Genomic DNA, 18,391 nt, shown 5'->3' with positions numbered 1-18,391 from the left:
AATCGAATTGCTTCTGAGAGAGTTCAGATGAAGAAGATGAAGTGCATGAAGTAGATGAGCATATTAACCTGACCAAGGAGTTGGAGGATGTGCATTTAGGAGAGAAAGGCTCTCCCCACACGGTAGACAACTCGGTCTTGGGCTTGGATGAGGGTGTTGAAGTTAGAATGCCAAGTGATGAGTTTGAGAGAAGTTCAGGAAATGAAGAAAGCACATTTATGCTATCGAAGGTTTCTCTTGGTACTGTAGAGGAACAAGGTGCTTTTGGTGGGATACATGAAGGACAAAGCCCTCAACTTACTGATGGCTCTCCTCAAGTGAGCATTGATGGTTCTGGCAGGAGGGATGAGGACGCAGGAAAGGCAATCCAAGATTTAGTTATACAGCCGGTTAATGGTCCTCATACCTCGGTGGCATCTAATGTTTTGAATTCTGTGGATGCTTCTATTAGTTCTAGTCAGACTTCACTGCATCCCGCTCCCTCTTCTGTTAATGTGCCATGCATTCCTCATATGGGAAGGCGGTTACGTCTACTGTATCTGCTACTCCAGATTGGCTCCATACAGATGCCTCTCCATCTACATCCCCAAGTTGGTTCATCACTTACCCATATACACACATCATAGCCTCCTCTCTTCCAGTTTGGTCAACTCAGATATACATCACCTATCTCCCAAGGAATTCTACCACTGGCTCCTCAACCAATGTCTTTTGTTCAGCCCAATGCCCCTGCCCATTTTACAACCAATCAGAATCCTGAAGGTTGGCTTTTCCACGTTCAAGCCATTCAAAACACTAAGATTGACGTAGTGTCCCTTCCAATGGACAGTCAACTTGGTCTTGTTCCAAGGAGCTTGGATCTGCCACAGGACAACGCATCAAAAAGAAGTAGTCATTGCCCCTGAGAGTAAGTGCAAACAGTAGTGTTATGACAAGTCATGCCCTAGCTGATATGTCCATATTGTTGAAAACAATAGTAGGTATGAATTAGGACTCCAAGTGACAGATCAAGGGCACCATGAAACAATTAAAAAGAACTACATTTCCTTGTCCAATGCCAGAGAATCTGAAGGCCTGCCACGAAATGGATCCACATCATCCCAATCTTTTTCAAGGGACAGAGATTTAAGTGGGTCAAAGGCTCAGGGCCCAATATTTGCTGGTAAAGGCAAAAAATATATGTTCACAGTTAAGAATTCTGGGCCAAGATCATCATTTCCAGTTCCTGAGTCTTCTCGGGCAGATTCTAGTGGATTTCAAAGGAAACCAAACGAATCCAGCGCACTGAGTTTCGAGTACGTGAAAATCCTAATAGGGAGCAATCATCAGGCATGGTTTCATCTAACCACTCTGGCTTAGATGATAAGTCAAATATTAGTGGAAGGGGTGCAGGAATATCTTCAAGGACTGTGTCTAAGAAGGGAGCTGTGTTGAATAAACCATTGAAACACACCTTTGAATATGAGAGCTCAAGTCCTATTATTTCACGTGAAGTTGATCATGTAGGTAAGACTGAGAAAGGAATTGGAAAATAAGATTTAACTAAGAATCAGAGTTCATCACGGCCGGGAGTGGGTACCTGGATGGCATGAGCATGAATGACTTGTCAATGAACTGTTCTGGAAACATGCGGCATCTGATTGTTGAGGTTTGTGTTGCTAGAAATCTGCTGGATACTTCAGCATATTTGTGGCTAGGCTATGTTAATGGACGCAGCAACCAACTACCTCGTAGTGTTCCAAGCCCAATGCCTGGTTGGTCATCATTGGTGAAAGGATCTCCACTAACTCCTCCAATGATAAATGTTTTGGTCTCAACCCCAGCTTCAAGCCAGCCACCCCAATTTGTGAATGTCTTTGCTGATCATGCAGCATCTACTCTATCGTCACTGTTCCTCTCATTTGCACTCTGTCATTAACAGCTTCTCCCATGCAGTCTCGCCACCTTCCCATCCTAATCATACCTCATACTCCACTACCACCCATCCTACTCTTCATATCCTCTTATGCATTTCCATTATTCACATACCCACTAGACCCGTTTCTCCCTCTAAACTTAAATGCCCATCACCACCTTTCTCTCTCTACACCATTCTTCATGCACACCGTTTTCTTACCAACCTACACCACCCAATATAACTAATCTCATGCACATGGATACCACTACTCATCATACCCCCATATGACATTTACTCACACCCACCGAACCCTTCAAACCCACTTCGTTTCAGTGCCTTTCCACCATTCATACCCACCACACCCAAGATGCCTCATTCATTGCCCCACTACTCGTTTTCTACTCCTGCATAAGAACCATGCATGTATTGGTCATCTCCATTTCTCACTAACTACCTCACACCTATATTCACATATACCCATCTTTCAGACCCCATGCACATCCCCTATATATTCAATATTTATCTATAAATATAGTATATTTATAAAGGAAAATGTTACCATATCCCAACTAGTATCGTTACGTTCCATCTTTGACGATTGTAGTTTAAAATTTTTTTAAACTTAAAACTCAGATGTTATTTTGTTAAATCCAAAAATTATATTTTTGATGACCCTTTTTATACACTTATTTTAAAATATCTATAGAGTCATTTATATCCTCTTATTATTTTTTTGTCTTATTAAACATTTAATGCACCCATTTTATATCATTAGAAAAAGGAAAAATTTAATAGAACGAATTTAAATACCATACATCAATATAACTACATTTTAATACTTGACTAAATATTATAATTTTTATTAATTTTCAAATTCAATACATAATCAATCCATTACCCTTCTATCTTCATTACACGCACAAAATCTTAAGAATAAAACAGTAAGTCGCATGTTTCTTCTCATTATTTATTATTATAATAATATATGTACATATACTATTTTGGGAGAATTGGGCTTTAGACCCATTTGGTTTTAATAATTAATAAAGAGTCCATCAAACACCCATAATTGATTACAAGGATATGAGATGAGAATAGACAAAAATACCCACTTGACCCATTTTTGTCTTTATTCTACCACCTTTCACATGCCACTATTATTTCTTATTTAACCATTTTTAGATTTTTCATTATTTTTTAAAACTCTTTTATAAATAATTGAAAAATCAACATTATTTTTTTATTTTTAAATTATAAATAAACAAAAATTATATTAATGATTCAAAGACTATTTTGGAAAATACTTTCTAAAAAAAATTAATTTAAATAAATAAAAATTACATTTTACATTTATTTTTATCTTTTATATTTTAGAAGTAAATAATTTAATGATTAAAATACTATTTAAAATAAATATATTCACTATTTTATTTTTTATATTAAATATTATTTTAAAGTTTTTTTTTACTATTATAAAATAAAAAGTTTAATTTTTTTTAATCTTCTTTCTTCCTTATTTTAATAACTTTTTTAACATGACTTTTAGTAATAAGTTATATGAAATGTTACAAATTTGTTTATTAAGGATTTATTTTAATGATTTGAATTAATTGAAAATTTATTAAAATAAGAAAAAGAAAAAGAAAAAAAGAAGATGGATGGAAAGTTTTTATTTTAAGTACTCAATTAAAATGTTTTCATATGACCTAATTTTAAAAGTGGATTATATCAATATATAATAGAGATTGAATTTTTCTTATATAAAATGGTTGAAAGGTATATTTACTTATTTTAGATGAAAACAAGTAGTTAAAAATTATATAAATTATATTTGAGTTTGGTTTTAAAATATTTTTCTAGTTTTTATTTTTTATTTTTAAAAATAATTTTTATTTTCTATATTGTCTCTTTTTGAAAATATTTTTAATTAAAAAATGAAAAGTATTTTTTAAAATGAAAATTGAAAACCTTGTTTAGTACTATTTTTTTCTATGAAAATAAAAAATTAATAAATTTTATTTATTCATTTATTGCGCCACTGTACAATTGTATTACACTAACTGTATAAGGGAAATGTACTAAGTGTACAAAGGTGTACAAGGCTATCATTTGTGAAATATTATAATCGATTATGAGTCATTCCTTTATTTTTTTTTATCACTCATGAATTGTATACATATGTCATGCACTTTATTTAATTCCCGCATGGAAATTCCAATATTTTTCCTAAGAATAATATTGGAGAAAAAATTTTTTGACCTTAAATCATCTACCATCTTCTCAACTAAATCATTGGAAATATGGTTAAACACTCCTACGTGGACACATAACTCAGGAGGGATATAAAATTTGTGTCATTGTACAAGGATATTACACTAACGGTACAAGGAAAATGTACTAATTGTACAAAGGTGTACAAGATTACCCTTTGTGAATTATTTTAATAAATTCTAAACCACTTTTTTATTTTCCTTATCACCCAAGGATTATACACCCATGTCATGCATTTTATTTAACTCTCACATGAAAATTCTAATATTTTCTCTAATAACGATATTTGGGGAAAAAAAAATTGATCCTAAGTCATCCATCATTTTTTTAACCAAACCATTGGAAATATTATTAATACACCTACATGAACATATAACTTATGAGAAATATGAAATTTGTGTCATTGTACAAGGGTATTATACTAACTGTACAAGGGAAATGTGCTAAGTGTACAAGGTTCCTAATAGGTTTTGTACAATGTTTAAATAACTTGAATTTGACATTAAGACGATTATTGATAGTTTTTTTTTTTTTTACCAAACTATGTCATTAAGACATTCCCTACAAAAATTAACACATAGGAAATAAAATTAAAATCAATCATGTTTGAATTGTTCATTATAAGTAAACTAAATGAAATATATATTTTTACTATTTTGCCTTTATAAATATAATTTCATTTGTTATCAATAGAGATTAAAAAAATCATATTTAAATGGAATTATAAATAAATAAAAATTATTTTTATAACATTTTTATTTTTTTAAATCATTAATTTAAATTATGAAATTAGTTTTAAAATTAAAAATATTTGTTGTACTTATAGTTTTGAAGATTTCATGATTTTTATCATATTAATTTGAAAAAATTGCTTTAATAAGAAAGTATTTATTTAATGGTTTTAAATATTTAAATCTTTATTCAAAAATATTTAGGATTAGTGTGGAGAGCAATTAGGTAATTTTGGAATGGAGAAATTTTGAATATTTTTGAAAACTTTAATTCAGCCAATTACCCTATTTACACTTTCAAAATTATTGGAAGGTTGGTAAATTAGTCTTAAAAATTTTGTCTTCTTGATTAATATTATATATATGCATGTAAGTGTTTACATAATTTTTGAAAAAATAATAAACACCATGTGTCTAATTTGCAAGTTAGAAAAAAAAATTAATAATATTTTATGAGGTATTTAAAAAGTATTTATTATATGTTCTATAAATTTAAAAAAATATAATATTTGATGATATCTAATTTACAAGTTGGAGTAAACAAATCATACTAATATTTTATGAGGTGTTTAAAAATTATTTAATATATATGAGAAATAATATAAGTTTAAAATAAAGAATGATATTTACTATATATTATGTAAGTTTTCAATAAATTTAAAAAATATTTATTATATATTATGTAAGTTTGAAAAAAATAATAATATTTGATGGGGTATTTAAAAGTTATTCACTTCAAAAATATATTTGATAATAATAATTTTTAATCATTTTTCATATTTGAGGAAATAATTCAAGTTGGTTCCACTATTAAATAGGTGAGAGAAGGGCAAAAGAGTCAAAGAGAGAATGAGAAAGGTGAGGTGAGGTGAGTGGTTACTTTTTTCATTTAATAATCAAGGGCGTTTTAAGGATTTTTTAAAGACAATATCATTACTCTCAATTTCCACTCTTTCATTGGGTGTTGGGCTAAAATATGAAACTTATATGGACCATACATTTATTTTTGGGCCCAGCTGGGCCCAAAACACAATTTTCCCTACATTATTTTCTTTTTCTACTTTTTTGTATTGTTTCCTAGCCCATTATTCTATCCTCTCTCTCTTCAACAAAACTACATTCTTTTCCATTGAACTTATACCATCAATGTATTAATATTAGTCAACAATTTTATTCCATTGTTGCACTAAGTTCAATGTTATTCCTTGAGATTGAGGTATGCATACCTTTGAGGTAATTAGAGTGTAGGGGATGTCTATAATGTGTTGATCAAGTGACGTCTTGGAGAAAGCATCGAAAAGTGGATTCGAATGCGCAAAATAGATGTAGGGGATGTTAAAACACCCAAAGGCAACCATTCAAACCTCTCAAGGAATGTTCGTATGTTGCCTTAGGATGTTTTCCCATTGGACCACTCAAATGTTGATCCATTTTTCTAACATATTTTTCAACTTTTTTCAAAAAAATTTCAAGGGTTTGTTTTTCTAGGATTTTGGTATAAATATAAGATTTTTATAAGCATAATAACATACTCATCCTTTTTTACCCTAGTATCCATCTCTTAAGTTTTCGATAATGATTTGGAAAGGGCTTTTGTAAAAAGAATGGTGTGATCTGTTAGTATAGAACTTTTAAAAGCATGACATAATATAACTAACAATAAATGAATTTCATTAATATTTATATTATGATTCCAATTTCAGTTTCACTATCTCATTTATGTATTGTATATAATGAGAATTTAGGTCTACACCACTTGCATTATACATAACTTGGGTGCATTAAGAAAACTCTAACTTATGAGTCTCATACAAGTAGATGAATTGTTTATAGCTGATTTATAGACTTAGGTAATCTATTTGAGGGAGTAGTGCACTATGTCTTAATTGGAGGGATGACTTATTTTCATCATCGAGATGAGTTTCCTATGGTGAATGCACTAATGTGCACGGTTATATATTGGATAACATCTACGGTGAGTCCATGGATGAAAATTTCGCTATATATAGACGATATATCGCATATCGAAACTTATGGATACGATATTGGGTGGAGAAATATCGACTAGGCGGTATTTAGAGAAAAATCGCCAAAAATTACCAATATTTCCCGATATATTTTGGGTCATTTTGGGTTAGTCAGGGATCGAGTGGTCAACACGTGAGCACTACAGTTAAAGCTCAAAAATGAGTTGGATTCGAACCCCCAACAAAAGACTTAACATGTAAGAAGGCTACCGGTAAGGCAATTTACCCCTTATTAAATGTAGTGCACCAAACACATATATAATAAAAGTCATTATATAAACAAAATATTAAAAGAATATTTTAGAGAACAAATTAATTATAATTATTTTATAATTAAATGAAAAAATCTCATTTAATTGATTGGCAAAAATATAAAAATTATTATAATTATTTTATTCATAATGTTTTTAATATCATTAATAGATTAATTAAATATTAAAAATTTGTATATATATCATCATTTATTTTATATCATTTAATACAATTGAATTAAATGGATCATAATTTTAATATTAAATATATTTTAAAATTAGACATATTATAATCAAATATCATAATAATATTATGAAATAATATTTGATGTAATTTAATAATAAATGTACACTTATAAAATTCATTTTTTTTATCAACGTATAGGATATTCTTATCAAATATGATAAATCATATTATATATATATATATATATATATATATCAAATTATTTAACAAAATAACTTTAAAATGTCTATTATACTTCTAATTACATTTTTATGAGGTTTTTCTTATATTTCTATGAATTTTGATCAATTTTAGGCCTACCAATATTTTATTTCAAAATATCCGTCGATATATCTCCAAGATTTTCAATATTTCCAATATATCCGTAAAATCGAAGTACCGATATATCTGTGATTACTGATATTTTCATCATTGGGTGAGTCATGACATTGACTACTAGGTAGTCAAGACTTTACTAAGTTATTATGTTGCATGAGTTCTTAACATTAAGAGAATATTGAGTTAGTGTTGAAGTTTTCATATAACTTTAACTTATAGGTGAAAGCCTAAGGTGGTCATAAATTCCTTATGAATTAGGTCACTATTGATCAAGGTAGGTGACAATATGTATTCTTAAGATAGACACCATGATATCTCATGGGTTTGAGACAGTGTGTCCCTTTATGTAATTCTAAAAACTTATGATCATGAAATTTGTAGTCACAGTAGTTCTTTAAGTGAAATTTGACATGCTCTTGTGAGCTAGCGTATGTCAGTTGACCACATGATAGGAAGATCTAAGATTTAAGAATGGTAGATGTAATTTTAAGAGGTTGATAACATTTATCTCGTTAGATTACATACATTAGTTTATGAGGAGTTTATATACAACCATTAGTAGGTCATGAGCTTAAGTTTTCTATTTAGATATAATATCATAGGATATTGGAGTATAGTTGATTCTCTATAGTGAAATACTAAGTCAACTTTAAAATTGGATTATGAAGGAGCTAGTATTTTTTTATGGGTTTTAATGGTCCTCTCTTAAGTTCATATTCTTTGGTGGCACATTATTTGAGGGATATTTTAGTTATTTACTCAAATGTGTACTAAGGGCATTTTAGTAAATATACAAGTTGATGCAAAAGCTTATAAATTGTTTTTCTTGATTAGGCTAATTAATTAATTGAAGCTTAAATTGAATTAATTAATTAATTAAGACCCAGTAGGTTAGATTGAGTGGTCCAAGTCCAAAATGGGCTCTAGTAACTTAAGCCCATAAGCAAACTTATATAAACCTCCACAAGGGTTTAGAGCTTAAGAGTTTTGTCATTCAATTTTCAAGAGAGAGAAACCTTGACCTCCATCTTTATAAAGAGGATTCTACCATCTTCACATGCCAATATCTATAACAGAGAGTGACTAGGAGAAAGATTACAATGTTTTTTAGATTCACACTACCTTCTTCATCAACTGGAATTGATTTGTGAACATCTAAATCACATGTATTATTTTTAGGCGCCTAGATTTAAGGTTCAAATTTGTGAATGCTTCTGTTACATTGATCTGGAGATCCCAAGGATAGTCTTACATGGACTCCTATGATTCAAGATTTGGAATGAAGTAATCCAAATATTCCAATAGTGATTGACTTGCTAGCCTTAACATGAGATTGAGGTATTCACTAAGGAGCATAGAGTCTTGCAATGAGGATGTGAAGGATTGCGTAAGTTCTTAAGAGCATTTAGATTAGGTAATTTTGTGTACAATTCCTTAAGAGCATAGACCCATGATTTTTGTTTTACTTCTAAGGCATTTCAAGAAAACTCCATTACATGTGTTCTTATGTATGATTTATTTTCTATCTTCATTATTAAAATTATTGAAATTATTAAGATGCAGATAAAAATTAAATTTTGGATTAAATTTCTTGGATTACCTATTCACCCCTTCTCCTCTTCCCTTTTAGGCAATTTTGCATATTTAAAAACAAATTTTCATGTGGTATCAAAGTAGGTTAAAATAATTAAATGTTTTTCAATTCCTATTGCCTAAGTCTTGAGGTATGGAACCACAGAGAATTGGAATATCTATCTATTATCTTTCATTCTTTGATGGGAGCAACCACCCTCAAGAGAAAGTACTAATTTTTTTATTTTTTATTTTTTGAAAGAGTTTGGAAGTGAAATATGGGTGGTTACCCCTAATTTCTATATTAGGTTGGTAGGTCAAGAGATAATATAATAGACAATGAGGGTAGTAAAACTATTACAAAAACCCTTTATTGTATTTTCAATGGTGTGAGTATTGATAGGTTTAATAGGATTACAACATGTAAATATGCTAAGGAGACTTGAAATATTTTAGCAGTTACTCATGAGAGTATTGCCATAGTGAAGTTGTCTAAATTACAAATGTTTACTACTAAATTTGAAAATATGAAAATAAATAAAGATGAATCCTTTTCCGAGTTCTCTACTAAACTCAATGACATTGTTAGTGTTTTTTTTCTGCTTTTTTTTTTTAAAAAAAAAAAAATTATGAGAGTGGATGAGTTAGTATATTCACCATAAACTTTTGGCATTTAAGATAAAATATTTATAGTCAAAGACTTTCAAATAGTTAATATTTGGTTTCTTGTTTTTCCATAATTCATAGAGGGTTTTCTTTAGAATAAGTTTCATTAAAACTTAATTTAGAACTTAATAGCTTTAACCTAAAAATACTTTGGTAAATCAATTTAATTAAGCATAATTCAAGTCTTTTTTTTTTACATTTTATTTTTCCTTTCAACTATTCTATATTTTTGAAAGATTCTAGGGGTTGAAAAATTATGGTGATTAAAATGGCAATCACCATTCAGAAATAAAAACCATATTCTTGATTAGAATCCTAATTTTTTTTTAAGCCATTCGGAAATGCGAATGTTTGGCCTCAAAAAATGATTTAATGATGAAGGAAAATGTTACCATATCCCAACTAGTATCGTTACGTCCCATCTTTGACGATTGTAGTTTAAAATTTTTTTAAACTCAAAACTCAGATGTTATTTTGTTAAATCCAAAAATTGTATTTTTGATGACCCTTTTTATACACTTATTTTAAAATATCTATAGAGTCATTTATATCCTCTTATTATTATTTTTGTCTTATTAAACATTTAATGCACCCATTTTATATCATTAGAAAAAGGAAAAATTTAATAGAACGAATTTAAATACCATACATCAATATAACTACATTTTAATACTTGACTAAATATTATAATTTTTATTAATTTTCAAATTCAATACATAATCAATCCATTACCCTTCTATCTTCATTACACGCACAAAATCTTAAGAATAAAACAATAAGCTGCATGTTTCTTCTCATTATTTATTATTATAATAATATATGTACATATACTATTTTTTCCAATGCCTAAGTCAACACCTTGGCAATACAAGCGCTCTAATTTTTTCATTTTAAAATGTATTTAAAAAGTGATTTAATATACTCAAATAAAATAAAATTCATAATGATTTTATTTTTTAAAACTTGAATAAAATAAAATTTATAATGGCTTTAATATTTTTAAAGTTTTTAAAAGTTTTCTAGGTTCATACAATATAATATAATTTTGGAAAAAATTAATATGAGATCTTTTCAAATTTATGAAATTTGCATAAGATGGAAATTTCAAATTTAAATAATAAGATAATTAACATTAATTAATTTATTAAAATTTTATTTTTTTTTAAGTAATCAAACATGTGTTTAAAATGATGATCTTTATTTAAAATATAAAAAAAATAATGATATATGAATATATTTTTATGTTTAAAAATGTTAATAATTTTATATCTAAGTTTTTTTAAAAAAAATAAGGAATGCCTCATTAATAAGATTATTATATATTTTTATATTTTTAATAATATATAAAATAGAATATGAAAAATAAAAATAATTAAAGGGGTAAGGATCCATGAAATAAAAATAATTAAAGGGGGAAGGATCCATGGCAATAATATTGAAAGGCTTTGACTGGTCAAAGTAATACCAAAATAAAAATCACTGTGCTTAATATATTTTCTCCCCGAAAAATCGAGCAAAGGAAATCTCACCACTTTATATCATGTCCAAGCCCACCGAAGCTCGATATATCGTGGAAATGTTGCAATATCGATGACATTTTCATTTTCGATTGAACTTTATTTATTATTCCTGAACAGTTAGAAGCTCCATATCATGGAAATATTGTCATACATGAACGGCATTTTCTCGGTATGCAAACGCAAGGAAATAAAGTTGCTTTTGAATTAAGTTGCTTCTGAATTACTTCAATTTTTTTCAAAGCCACCAACCTCCCCACTCATTACACTCTGATAATTGTGTCACATGATGACCGTTGCTTTTGAATTACTTAAAATTTTTTTCAAAGCCACCCATCTCCCCACTCATTACACTCTGACAATTGTGAATAAATGATCTGGAAACTTGTGTTTTGATGGTTTCAATCCACAGATATATACTTTTCCGAATTCAACTTTACAAAATCTGAAAACCAATGTGAAAAATTATATATATTTTTATATATTCTAAGCCGATTTCATTTTTTATATTGAGATTGTATTTTTTTTTTTCTTTCCATACCCATCATCCGCCTCTCCCTCCCTCCTAGTGAAATCGGCTCCCACTCACACCTCTCACCGGTTGACTGGTAAATGTTGTGTTTTTCAGCTTGACTCAAAAATCGTGGATTTAGGGTTTGTGAAATTTAAATCCAATGGCACAAAAGCAAAGAGACCCCTAGAATAGACCCAAAAAACACAGGGAGTAAAAAAAAAAAAAAAAAAAAAAATTTGTTTTCCTTAAGGATTTTGCATGGATTTTCTCAAAAATCAAACGATGATGAATTTTTTTGGAAATCGAATGGGGACGGAGACCCCTAGAACAAATCCAAAAAACATAGGGAGCAAAAAATAAAAAAAAAACAATTTTTTTTGTTTTTCTTGGGGCTTTTGCATGGATTTGCTCGGAAATCAAACGAGAATGAATTTTAGAATATTCATAAAATTCCTTTTCAATCCAATCTTGATTAAAAAAATATTATTTAATTTGCAACATTTCGTAAGTTTATTTTTATGGATAAATTTAGTGATGCATGATATAATTATCTTGCAAATTCAAATATATTCATGCTATGTATTCTTTCACCAATGTAAAATGCCTTGGTGTTATTTTTTATGGTTTTAGATTGGAGGAACAGAAAGATATGTATGAGTCAATATAAATATTAGACAAGAGAAACAAAAGCTTTAATAGAATATAATTGAAATAATTATTATCTCTTTATTTATATTTATTCCTTATAATTTAACATTCGTTTTAAAGTAATTGAGATTTTATGTGAAATTTTGAAATATTATGGTTCATCGTTATAAAAAATTTCATTGTTATTATTATTTTTAATGAAAAATATAATAATAAAATTTATCTAAAAATTTTATGGTTTTAGAAACCTTTTATAAAAGATAAAGTTTTAAAAATTAATTTTTTTTAAAAGGATTATTGAGTTTGAAAAGTTGAAAGAATATAAAAATTGTAAAACAAAAAGAGGGATATATTTAGCAACATAGATGAGTTTGTAAAGTGAAAAAGAAAAACTTAAAAATAAAGAAAAGGGGTACTTATAAAGTATCTTACCACATTTATTATAAAAATAATTTTCTATTTAGTTTGAATGTATTTTAGGGTATAAAATAACTAATGATATATGAATATTTATAAATAATTAATATACAAAAAGCATAGAGATTATTTTCAGTAAATCATTATTATGGTTTTTACATTTTCATAATAAGTTAAATGAAATTTAATAATAAGATAATTAAAATTAATTAATTTGTTAATTTTTTTTTATTTATTTTTAGTAATAAGCATGTATTTAAAATATTGATCTTTATTTAAAATATAAAAAAATAATAATAAAAGCCACCGACCTCCCCACTCATTACTCCTTGACATTTAACTGACAAATCACATGCTTATGCATTTGGACCCAAAAAATGGGAAGAGGATCACCTGCTTAAATGTATTGCGAAAATCGATCTTTGCTTTTTACAATCCAACCACCCCACAACCACCAAAAAAAAAAATAGTTTTGCTTCATACGAGGACCCAAATATGCCGTCGGCATATCAAGTATTGACTAAGCCCAAGTTCTTCCTCAACTCTCTCTAAGCTTTCATCTAGAAACTGTCCAACAATGGCTTCCTCTACCCAAAAACCCTCTTCTTCTTCTACCTCAGTTCGTAAATATGAGTTCGAAGTGTTCTTAAGTTTTAGAGGTGAAGACACCCGCAACAATTTTACGGATCATTTATTCGTAAATTTGGATCGGATGGGGATTAACACTTTTAGAGACGATCAACTTGAAAGAGGTGAGGAGATCAAATCAGAACTTTTGAAAACTATTGAAGAATCAAGAATTTCCATAGTTGTGTTCTCAAAAACCTATGCTCATTCCAAGTGGTGTTTGGATGAGTTAGCGAAGATCATGGAGTGCAGGGAAGAAATGGAACAAATAGTCTTGCCGGTGTTCTACCACGTGGATCCTTCTGATGTACGAAAGCAAACAGGGAGCTTCGGAGAGGCATTTTTCATCCATGAAAGAAATGTAGATGAGAGAAAGATGCAAAGGTGGAGGGCTTCCTTGACTGAAGCAAGCAATCTAAGTGGTTTCCATGTGAATGATGGGTAACTTCAACTTCCTTAATTTGTGCTTTTGATTTAATTCAGTTGTAAGGATTTAATTGTCTTAAATTATGAATTAACAAGTTAATAATTTTGTGTAGTAAAGCTTGCTTTGTGATCTTATAAACACTTGGCTCAAAACTACTTGCCTTTTCATTATTTGTAAAATGCCCAATATAGTGGGTTCTTTTAATATTTTTTTACATCCTATTACTTTTGTTATATTGACACAAGCAAATAAATATCACTAAATTTACTTAATATTTGTTATCTTTTTGCAATTCATTATAACTCATGAAGTGTTAAATTGTACTTTATAATTGGCAGGTATGAGTCAAAGCATATTAAGGAAATTGTTAACCAGATTTTTAAAAGATCAATGAATTCTAAGCTTTTGCACATTAACGAGGATATAGTTGGGATGGATTTTCGCCTAAAAGAACTAAAGTCATTGTTAAGTAGTGACTTGAATGACATTCGTGTGGTTGGGATATATGGAATTGGTGGAATTGGTAAAACTACCATTGCCAAGATTGTTTATAATGAGATCCAATATCAATTCACTGGTGCTAGCTTTCTTCAAGATGTCAGAGAGACATTCAACAAGGGTTGTCAACTTCAACTACAACAACAACTTCTTTATGATATAGTGGGGAATGATGAAAAGTTTAGCAATATCAATAAAGGAATCAATATAATAAAGGACAGACTTGGCTTAAAAAAGGTTCTTATTGTAATTGATGATGTGGATCGATTGCAGCAATTAGAGTCAGTGGCTGGAAGTCCTAAATGGTTTGGTCCAGGAAGTACAATTATCATTACAACTAGAGACCAACATCTGTTGGTTGAGTATGGAGTGACTATATCACATAAGGCTACAGAATTACATTATGAGGAAGCTCTTCAACTCTTCAGCCAACATGCCTTTAAACAAAATGTTCCTAAAGAAGATTATGTAGACCTCTCAAATTGCATGGTACAATATGCTCAAGGTCTCCCTTTGGCCCTTAAAGTTCTAGGTTCTTCTCTTCAGGGCATGACAATAGATGAATGGAAAAGCGCATCGGATAAATCGAAAAAAAACCCTATGAAGGAAATTAATGATGTGCTTAGAATAAGTTTTGATGGGCTTGATCCTTCTCAAAAGGAGGTTTTCCTGGACATTGCGTGTTTTTTCAAAGGTGAACGCAAAGATTTTGTGTCAAGAATATTAGATGGTTGCAATTTATTTGCAACATGCAACATAAGAGTTCTTCGTGATAGATGTCTAGTAACTATCTTAGACAACGTCATACAAATGCATGACTTGATACAAGAAATGGGTTGGGCAATTGTTCGTGAAGAATGTCCTGGAGACCCCTGCAAATGGAGTAGATTGTGGGATGTAGATGATATTTATGATGCATTTTCTAAACAAGAGGTACGGATTAAATGCCTAAATATTTATTTAAATGTTTATAATCGACTTTTTAGTGGTTAATTGTCTCTATAATTATAGTTAGGATTTTTATCTTGTGTTCTTCCCTTATTTTTCCTTATTGTTTTCCAGGAGATGCAAAATATTCAAACCATATCTTTGGACTTGTCTAGATCAAGAGAAATACAGTTCAATACAAAAGTGTTTGCCAAGATGAAGAAGCTTAGGTTGCTTAAAATCTATTGCAATGATCATGATGGTTTGCCTAGAGAAGAGTATAAAGTGCTTCTTCCAAAAGACTTTGAATTTCCTCATGATTTGAGATATCTTCATTGGCAAAGATGCACTTTGATGTCTTTACCTTGGAACTTTTATGGAAAGCACCTTCTTGAAATCAACTTGAAGTCTAGCAACATAAAACAACTTTGGAAAGGGAATAAGGTATGAACATTATTTATTTATTTTTTTTCTTTATAATAATTTTCAAGTTAAAGAATTTTTTTTATTAACAGAATGTCTTATGTTACAGCGTCTTAAAGAATTAAAGGGCATTAATCTAAGTAACTCAAAACAATTGGTCAAAATGCCAAAATTCTCAAGCATGCCAAATTTGGAGAGACTGAATCTTGAAGGTTGTACAAGGTTGCGTGAACTTCATTCATCTATTGGCGATCTCAAAAGTTTGACTTACTTGAATTTAGGAGGATGTGAACAGCTCCAAAGTTTCCCATCCAGCATGAAGTTTGAATCTCTTGAAGTTCTTTATCTTAATTGTTGTCCAAACTTGAAGAAGTTTCCTGAGATCCATGGCAATATGGAATGTTTGAAGGAGCTTTATTTAAACAAGAGTGAGATCCAAGAACTACCAAGTAGCATTGTGTATTTAGCATCTCTTGAAGTCCTTAATCTCTCATATTGTTCAAACTTTGAGAAATTTCCTGAGATCCATGGGAATATGAAATTTTTGAGGGAGCTTTATTTAGAAGGATGTTCAAAGTTTGAGAAATTTCCGGATACATTTACCTATATGGGACATTTAAGGGGGCTTCATTTACGTGGGAGTGGTATTAAAGAACTCCCAAGCAGCATTGGGTATTTGGAATCTCTTAAAAATCTTAACCTCTCATATTGCTCAAACTTTGAGAAATTTCCAGAGATCCAAGGGAATATGAAATGCTTGAAGGAGCTTTCTTTAGAGAAAACCGCTATTAAGGAACTCCCAAATAGCATTGGGCACTTGCAGGCCCTTGAAATTCTTACTCTCAGTGGTTGCTCAAATCTTGAGAGGTTTCCTGAGATCCAAAAAAATATGGGGAATCTATGGGCTCTTTTTCTAGATGAGACTGCTATTAAAGGATTACCCTACTCAGTAGGTCATCTCACCAGACTTGATCGCTTAAATTTGGAAAATTGTAGAAATTTGAAAAGTCTTCCAAACAGTATATGTGGGTTGAAATCCCTCGAAGGCCTCTCTCTCAATGGTTGTTCAAATCTAGAGGCTTTTTCAGAGATCACGGAGGATATGGAACAATTAGAACGCCTTTTTTTACGTGAGACGGGTATCTCAGAGCTGCCATCATCAATCGAACATATGAGAGGTCTTAAATCCTTGGAATTGATCAATTGTGAGAACCTTGTGGCTCTTCCCAATAGCATCGGTAATTTGACATGTCTTACTAGTCTTCATGTTCGTAACTGTCCAAAGCTCCACAACTTGCCTGACAATTTGAGAAGCCTGCAATGTTGCTTAACAATGCTAGATCTAGGTGGTTGCAATCTGATGGAAGAAGAAATCCCCAATGATTTATGGTGTCTATCCTCACTGGAATTTTTAAACATAAGTGAAAACCATATGCGTTGCATACCTGCTGGCATCACTCAACTTTGTAAGCTTGGTACCCTTCTCATGAATCATTGTCCGATGCTTGAAGTAATTGGAGAGCTTCCATCAAGTCTAGGGTGGATAGAGGCACATGCTTGTCCATCCCTGGAAACTGAAACTTCTTCAAGTCTACTCTGGTCTTCTTTGCTCAAACACTTGAAATCACCAATTCAGGTATCATTTTCATGGCATAATTATCTTTTTTTTTAAAAAAAAAAAATTTAATTAATTATTTATTATTATTAGTATTATTATTTTTAAAAAAACATGAGATTTACATGACATTTTTTTCTGCAGCGGAGATTTAATATTATCATTCCAGGAAGTAGTGGAATACCAGAATGGGTAAGTCATCAAAGAATGGGATGTGAAGTAAGTGTAGAACTTCCAATGAATTGGTATGAAGATAATAACTTGTTAGGATTTGTTTTATTCTTCCATCATGTTCCCCTTGATGATGATGAATGCGTGAGAACATCTGGTTTTATTCCAGAATGTAAATTGGCGATATCCCATGGTGATCAAACTGAACGACTGGATAATATTAGTTTTTATCATCGTTGCAAAACATACTCTATTAGCGGTTTATCATATAGCAGCAGACGCTACGACAGTGGTGCACATCAGATCCAGCACTGTGGGTGACGTATTTCCCTCAAATTCGCATTCCAAGCAAGTATCGATCCAGAAAGTGGAACACTTTCAAGGCTCACTTTGACAATCCTGTGGGTAATGCCTCTTTTACATGTGGCGAAAACGCATCCTTTAAAGTGAAAAGTTGTGGGATACATTCATATACGCCCAAGATCAGAAGCATTGGCCTCAGCCGTTGGGAAAAGGCCTGCTAATAGAGAAGATCACTCATCCAAGGAAAATTCTCTAGTTTGCAAAGGATGAAGGGTTTCTTTAACCTCTAGCAAGGTATGTGTTCTCTCTCTTCTTATTTCATTC

At 30.4% G+C, this 18,391-nt stretch overlaps 1 protein-coding gene across 1 annotated transcript; it reads left to right on the top strand.

Annotated features, from left to right (window-relative positions):
* Positions 1 to 13,564: 13,564 nt before the first annotated feature.
* LOC117932522 (disease resistance protein RPV1-like) lies at positions 13,565 to 18,085 on the top strand. Its single transcript, XM_034853796.1, has 5 exons — positions 13,565 to 14,144; positions 14,469 to 15,561; positions 15,691 to 15,840; positions 16,088 to 17,614; positions 17,738 to 18,085. Exons 1-5 carry the CDS (start codon positions 13,654 to 13,656, stop codon positions 18,083 to 18,085), a joined length of 3,609 nt encoding a protein of 1,202 aa, XP_034709687.1. The 5' UTR covers positions 13,565 to 13,653.
* The last annotated feature ends 306 nt before the right edge of the window (positions 18,086 to 18,391 follow it).

This window comes from Vitis riparia, chromosome 15, assembly GCF_004353265.1.
Source record: "Vitis riparia cultivar Riparia Gloire de Montpellier isolate 1030 chromosome 15, EGFV_Vit.rip_1.0, whole genome shotgun sequence".
NCBI classification, from domain to species: domain Eukaryota; kingdom Viridiplantae; phylum Streptophyta; class Magnoliopsida; order Vitales; family Vitaceae; genus Vitis; species Vitis riparia.
The sequence above is the reverse complement of the archived record's forward strand: the minus strand, read 5'-3'. Positions and strand labels throughout refer to the sequence as shown.

What these genes read in the sequence shown, in the direction of transcription:
- LOC117932522 (XM_034853796.1), top strand. Translation starts at nt 13,654, where the DNA reads ATGGCTTCCTCTACCCAAAAACCCTCTTCTTCTTCTACCTCAGTTCGT. An exon ending in GGTTTCCATGTGAATGATGG is followed by an intron (nt 14,145 to 14,468) that starts GTAACTTCAACT and finishes TATAATTGGCAG; the next exon opens with GTATGAGTCAAAGCATATTA. An exon ending in ACTTGAAATCACCAATTCAG is followed by an intron (nt 17,615 to 17,737) that starts GTATCATTTTCA and finishes TTTTTTCTGCAG; the next exon opens with CGGAGATTTAATATTATCAT.